Source organism: Phytophthora parasitica (assembly GCF_000247585.1).
Source record: "Phytophthora parasitica INRA-310 unplaced genomic scaffold supercont2.32, whole genome shotgun sequence".
In the NCBI taxonomy this organism is placed as follows: Eukaryota; Oomycota; class Peronosporomycetes; order Peronosporales; family Peronosporaceae; genus Phytophthora; species Phytophthora nicotianae.
In genome coordinates, this window is record NW_008649018.1 from 252,519 (window position 1) to 259,267 (window position 6,749).

The 6,749-nt window shown below is 48.8% G+C and overlaps 4 protein-coding genes across 4 annotated transcripts; 3 read left to right on the forward strand and 1 right to left on the reverse strand.

Annotated features, from left to right (window-relative positions):
* Window positions 1-457: 457 nt before the first annotated feature.
* On the forward strand, window positions 458-1,815 carry PPTG_13347 (hypothetical protein; the record flags this gene model as incomplete). Its single annotated transcript, XM_008908953.1, has 2 exons — window positions 458-1,237; window positions 1,309-1,815. 2 exons carry the CDS (start codon window positions 458-460, stop codon window positions 1,813-1,815), a joined length of 1,287 nt encoding a protein of 428 aa, XP_008907201.1.
* A 228-nt stretch (window positions 1,816-2,043) lies between these two features.
* On the forward strand, window positions 2,044-4,191 carry PPTG_13348 (hypothetical protein; the record flags this gene model as incomplete). The annotated part of the gene is made up of 1 exon (XM_008908954.1): window positions 2,044-4,191. One exon carries the CDS (start codon window positions 2,044-2,046, stop codon window positions 4,189-4,191), a length of 2,148 nt encoding a protein of 715 aa, XP_008907202.1.
* Window positions 4,192-4,522: 331 nt separating this feature from the next.
* Window positions 4,523-4,992, forward strand: PPTG_23184 (hypothetical protein; the record flags this gene model as incomplete). The annotated part of the gene is made up of 2 exons (XM_008908955.1): window positions 4,523-4,663; window positions 4,942-4,992. The coding sequence occupies 2 exons, from the start codon at window positions 4,523-4,525 to the stop codon at window positions 4,990-4,992; spliced, it is 192 nt and encodes a 63-aa protein (XP_008907203.1).
* A 1-nt stretch (window position 4,993) lies between these two features.
* PPTG_13349 (hypothetical protein) lies at window positions 4,994-5,720 on the reverse strand. Its single transcript, XM_008908956.1, has one exon. The coding sequence runs from the start codon at window positions 5,569-5,571 to the stop codon at window positions 5,257-5,259; it is 315 nt and encodes a 104-aa protein (XP_008907204.1). The 5' UTR covers window positions 5,572-5,720; the 3' UTR covers window positions 4,994-5,256.
* Between the last annotated feature and the right edge of the window lie 1,029 nt (window positions 5,721-6,749).

The following is a 6,749-nucleotide window of genomic DNA, read 5'->3' on the forward strand; positions in this document are numbered from 1 at the left end:
TGCGAGACGAAACGATACGCAACGAATAAAAACCAGGCGAACCGAAGCGAATTCCAAACGCAAAGCCGATGCAAATTGGCAAATGGCACGGTACGAGTGAGGAGCGCGTGGCGAGTGTGTGCTGTGTCTACCACAACAAACACTCCTGCGGAATCATTGCTCGAACTCGACTGCACATACACATATCCAGCTTGGCGGTGTAGCAATATCCGATCTACTGTCGACTCGGTGACCCCTTGCAACCACCAATTCTGGCTGAAAAAAGATTTCGGGAGACTATCTCAGCTAAGCGAGAGCGAACATAGGCACTGTCCGGCAACTGATTTAGCACAAGCCTGTCTGATCAGCAAGATATCTACGCTTTGCATCGCAGCTCGAAAAGGTAACTTGAAGCGTCTCGGCCAATCACATTCTCACCGTCGCCGATTGGTTAAAATGCCAGAACGTTTTTGCACTCATGGGCGGCTGGGATACCGTTGCCGAAGAGCTCCAGCGCACGGCCTCCAGCCTCGACGCCGATGTGCGTTTCAGGTCATTAGTACTGCAGCAACAATGTGAGAACCTCCAGGCTATTTGCAAATACATTCTCGACCTCGAGACGTCGCTCGTCGAGAAGAAAACTGCACAGCAAGCGGAGACGTTAGCAGTGGAACACTCGATCCAGGACGCCATCCAACGCGCACGCCAAGTTCGAGCCGAACTCGCGATTAAGGGCGACAACAGTGACGAAAACAGCGACGGGGAGCCGGCCGAACCTTTGTATGCCTGTGAGCGGCAGCTGCAGAGTATTTTGGCCGTCGCAAAGGCGACTAGAACAACTCAGAATATCGAGACGGTAGAGCTCAAGCTGGAGTCCGAGCCAAGGGTTCGACTGGAGTATCCACGCAAGTTAAAGGCGCTGGAGACGCAGCTGGAGGAGCTGCAATTGAAGGAGAAAGAGGCATCGACTCGTTTTGCCTTTTGCTGTAAGATGAGTGAATATTTATCGTTGAGTCCTCAGAGAAGACAGCTCCTACTGCAGCAGCAGCAGAAATTTGGGTCCTCTGGCAGGATGGACGTACCGGTTGCTCGAATTCAGACGTCATTTCCCAAGCAGGTAGCGAGACTTCGACAAGGATATCAAAGGTTGATGGACTTTGCACTTGAAAAGATTGAGATGGAGTCTTCCCAGTTCCAACAGGTGGCTGATGCATCTACATTTTCGTCAGTGTTTCCAATCTATCACCGCTTGAAGCAGGTAGAACCGTTGATTCCATGAATGTATCACCGCAAAAGCGTGATTTAACTCAATCTCGGTGCGATTTGTAGGCGAAAAAATTGCTGCGGTTGCTCAATAGTGAGACCAGAGCATTACTGGAGCGTTTGCCGGCTTCGCCGCCAAAACTTTCAGCTGCTACAGCAGCTCATCGAGATGCGATGCTGTCAAGGATACGCAGGAAGAATCCTCGACCAGTCGTCGGAGTTATCGACAATGAAGCGCTACACGTTGCAGCTCAAAATACCCCGTCGCCATTGCATGCAGACAAGGAGCTCCTAGAGAAATTGCAGGCCGCGTGGGCTGCGCATGCTTCAGCGTTGGCAAAAGAAACTGAAGACCATCACTCCGTCGACGTGTACTCGACCACAGTCCGCGAGATTGTCCTGACCGAGCTGTCGAACGTTGTGCTGTGGTCGTTCAAAGAATATTTCGCTGACACAGCAGAGCAGCCAGATGCGTCACAAGTGGAAGCTGCCATGCGTCTCGTTCGGCTAGTCGACTCGGTCGCACTCTCCCAGGGACGAACGTACCGCAGCGTCGTACTGGTTACTGGTTAATAACCAGGTGATCGGTTATCTACAATAACCATCAGAATTTGCCAATAATGATGTTGCTGCAGCATGAATGCTGTTTTTTTTGCATGTCACTCCCTCCACATACAAAAAACAAGTAGAATTACTGTAGCACCGAGACAGGCCAGCAAGTTCAGTTTCAAAAATCGCGAGCGTCTTGCAAGTTGCCAAGGATTATAGACACCCGCGCCATCGGTGGCAATCGACGGTAGGATGAAGCGCAGCTCGACGATGAACAAGAAGCGCAGTCTAGAGGATCTACAGCGCGCGTTGCGGGAGGAGGCGGAGTGGAAGGATTCAACCCGCTTTGCGCAGTTCGTAGCGAACGTGGTCGGCGGTATCGTCGTGGTATTAGGGCTGGGCAGTTATCTGGTCGAGGCGCTGCTAGCACGGCTCGCCGACGCCCCCGCGCATCTCGACGGGTATGTACAGTACTGTCGGAGAATGATGGTAGCCCTAGTGAGCGAGGCACTTGCAGAGTTCTGGACGGTGGTAAATGGTCTCCGGCATATCAAACTCGATGATTTATCAAACCCTGAGGTGGTCGCACGGCCACTAGCAGTCGTGCTTGTTATTGGGACTATTCTATTGCTGGTGCGCAAGTATAAATGGGTGGGTTGGTTCTGTGGCCTGCAGGTCGTGATCATCTTGCAGTGGATCGTGGCGCTGTATCAAATGGCTCGTATCGTGCTCTCCTTGTCGCTTTATGTCACCGTGAAGGTGATCAAGCAGATCCTCTTGGCAATAAGAAGCGTATATGTGGGGCTCTTCGGCGTACGTGACAAACAGGCTGAGAGACTTCGCCGTCTTATGAAAACTACCAAAAGTTACCGTGAATGGAAGCAAATGGCGCAGTATCTCGACGTTCTGGAAGGAAAAGACAACTGGAAGACTATAATTCATGCTCAAGACACAGAACACTGCGACTTTGTACAGATGCGTCGTAATGTAGAGACACTGACTCGAGCTCTGGACGGTGGGAACGTGGACGAGCTTCGATATGTCGTGGCTTCAGTGGTTATGCGCAATGAGTTGGGCATCGACTCGCCGAGTCTCCACTTGGAATGCAACTCTGGAACAAAGATAGCAATCAGCAAGTATAACGCGTTGGTTATTCGCGCTTTAGACACACTGGCTGAGATGAGCGATGAAAAGTTCCCTCATGCCGAGAAAGTTCGCTTCTTTCGGCGAATGAAACAGTCCTTTGGCTCGACTGCACTGTGTTTGAGTGGTGGCGGCTCCATCGCGATGTATCACATGGGCGTAATACGCGCTCTTCTCGATGCGAATGTACTACCGAATGTCATCTCTGGCTCCTCTGGCGGGTCAATCACTGCGGCTTTTACTGCGTGCAAGACAAACGAAGAGTTGCTGAATGATGTCCTTGTGAGTGACATTTCGACACGTTATTTCTCGCTGGGTATTCGCTGGTTCCCGCCGCTTCTCGAGCAACTCGCACACTGCGTAAAGACTGGCTTCCTTGTGGCCTCGTCCGAGTTTGAACGCACGACTGAACACTACTACAGCGAGCCTATGAATACCGAGGACAAGACGATGTATTACACGTTCCAAGACGCTTTCTTGAAGACCGGTCGTCATGTATGTATTACTGTGTCAGCATCTGACATAACGGGCCACAAAGGACCGAAGAAGCTCCTGTTGAGCCATATTAACACCCCACACGTGCTGCTTTGGAGCGCTGTTGCTGTGTCCTGCTCGCTTCCTGGCATTATGAAGGGAAAACAGCTTATGGCGAGAGATTTTCAGGGTAATATCGTTCCATATGCGTCTCTGAACAAGGAGTGGGTGGACGGCAGCATTCAACACGACCTGCCCATGGAGACGATGGCTAGTGGCTTTGACGTGACTAATTTCATCGTCTCACAGGTGAATCCTCACGTGGTTCCGTTCGTCAGCGACGAAATCGACAAGCCAAGCAATACCAAGAGCATCTTTTACAAGCTCGAGAGCGTTATTGCTGGCGATGTGCGTCACAGACTGAAGATGCTCGCTTTCCTGGGTCTATTCCCTAAGATCTACGGACACCAATTCAGCTCGTATTTCGAGCAAAACTTTTCAGGAAACGTGACCGTCATCCCCGACTTTCGCTTCCTGGAATCCATCGGCATCAAAGCCATTCTAAACCCAACTGTGCAAGACATGACGAACTATATTGAAGGCGGCCAACGGGCAGTTTGGCCAAAGTTGGCATACATTCGTCATCTTTGCAGCATTGAGAAGTGCCTTGACCATCAACTGGAGCAAATGCTCGGCGCCTCGGCCTACTCTTATAAGAACTGGCTGCACCCGAGCGCATCAGGGGATGCAGAAGATGTTAAGAAGACCACGAAGACTGACTAGATCAATGTGAATGATAAAGCTGTAGATACTTAATAATGCCTGATATAGAACACGTTCCGGTACGTTGGATTACTGCCACGATTAGAAATTCGCAAACAAATATCCAGGACACAATCCGTGAGGACGAATGTACATGGGATATTAGTGTCGCAATCGAGATAGCGGTCGTGTTTACTACAGGGACACGAATTGTGTCGCGTTATGCTCGATGATCTCACTTTCCTTTCGACGTTGTCACTGCATCCAGCCCAATAAACAATTGCAATGTGCGTCCTTCTTCTCATTCCAGTGGTGCGCTGCCTATGTCGTCGACGCAACAAGGACCAGGTGGATGAGGATTGCGACAACTACGAACTCAATCGTGACGACCGTGAAGCCACGCATGCTGCATCGCAAGTCCAACCAGTTCAGCCAGCACGTGAACCAAGCATTCCGAGGGAAGTACCAACTGGCCAAGGCATCACTACATAACGTAACATTCCAAGTAGCCGTGTCTTTTTCAAGAGAATATTGTTGCTGACACCTTGTACACTAAAAAGGAATGATAGAAACAAGATTGTTGCTGCAGGACTGAATTTTTTTTTTTTTTTTTTTTTTTTTTTTTTTTGGGGGGGGGGGGGACTGGGCCAATCAAGTTTTAATTACTACTCCCGCAGAGTTTAAAGTTAAAACTTTTAACACACGTTCACTAACATCGTCTGCTGTCCATTATTTTTATTTGCGAAGCTTTTCACGCTGAAATGGATGTAGGTAGATCCGAGTGGAAAATTCTCCTCTTCTTTGGCTCCAGAAATTCAGTAAAACCAGCACAGGCCACATCAACGTGAATGGCATCACCGCAACGAGAGTAAATACGTCTTCTCGCCAAAAAAAGTTTATTACTAGTAGTAGTTAGCACGTAGCTGTTTGTTTGTGCGTTCAACAAGTAATGGAATAGTGCGATCTTATACGTGCGGATTGGGTTTCTTTCACTCAACCTGAGTTGATCGGCTATGAAGCTGCTAATTTTTCACGACGGATGATTCGTTCTCAACCGCGTACTGCTCAGCTGTTCGGTCGATCTGCTTACACTGAAATGTCCTTCGTCGGTGTCAGCATCTTTCGAGTGGTTGGGTCGACAAGGTACGCTGGCTGCGCAACTTGGGGCTGCTGCATTGACGTCACTGTAGACTGCTGCGCCGCTGGCTGAAGGACGACCGGCACAGCTGTAACAGGAGCAGGCACCGGAGCGGGGCAGTGCGGGTGGCGGCGATTCCAACGGCGCTGACGCTTGCATTGGCGGCGGTATTCGCGACGCAGTTCTTGCTCGTAGTCCTGTTGGTAGTCGTCATTATTGTTGCGCAGACGGCGTAGCAGACTGAGGAGAAGGAGGACGCCCATGACAGGAATGAAGGTGTTTGTAGGTGGGGGGCTTGAGAGGCTTAAGTGATGGAGGGCAAAAAGGAGAATATCATTATCTCATTGAGATCGTGTTGTGTCAAAGATATAACGTTATGTATGTACGAAGTGTGTGAGCCGGGGGCCTGAAGTAATCAGGAAAGTGGCGAGATTACGACAATCCACCAAAAGTCAACAGCCAGTGATGTGGTTACTGTACCACTCACAATATCCAGCAGCAAATTCAGCGATAAGACCTTTGCGAGGCTTAGTCTATTGTAATAAACCTCTTATGTGTGCGGCTTTGAGCGTGCTCTTGTTCTGCTCATCGCTATCAATATGCGGCAGTGCCCCTATTAGCTCGCGAGCAGGTGGGTCGAATGGCACGTTGGCACCGTGCTAGCGCCAGAATTACAGGAAGGCCGGCGGGAGCTGACAGAGCTATTGTGGATACATCACCTATCCTCCTACAATCAAACTGCGGACGCACCAGTAACGCTGCCATGGAATCGGCAAGTTTTAGTTGGGTCCACATGGACTAGAGACGACTAGCGCATTCGCTCTCATACATTGAGACTAATATCGGGAATTGGTCTTCAACTCGAGGTAGTGGACGGCGTCATGTAAGCGCACGGGGTGTATGCACCAGAGAGAGATGGTGGGCAATGAACGCCAGATTTCTTTTAGAGGACATCGGTTGTTGTTAGATGAAGGCTGCATGATAATAATGTATCACACTTATACGTGCAAATAAATAAATAATAAAAAAAAAAACTATATCACCAAATTAGCAGTGCTAACGTCATGAATGGTGGTTGGATCACTCACTTCCGACGCAACTTGTCTGTTTTTGTTCATAGGCCTTAAACCTAATTACTCAGACCTGCTCTGAATACTGCGTATGTCCCCTAGGCTTTGCTTATCTCTTTCTAAGGTAGATGATGTTGTTTATGATATAAACTAGCTGATGAAGAAGAATACGAGATGATAATGAAAGATGGCCTTCTATTTGTTTTAACTATTATTTTCTATAGATGAAGACGCGAGACGATGTCTTGTGTCATTCTGTGGAAACATCGTATTTCAAATATGTAGCAGTGCTTTGAAAAAATAAATATAATACAATTATTATAGCATTGTATTTATTTAATAATTTATTATTGGCTTTCATAAAGCCGTAA

Excerpts from the sequence above, each read along its gene's own strand:
- PPTG_13349 (XM_008908956.1), bottom strand. The coding sequence starts at position 5,571 with ATGGGCGTCCTCCTTCTCCTCAGTCTGCTACGCCGTCTGCGCAACAAT.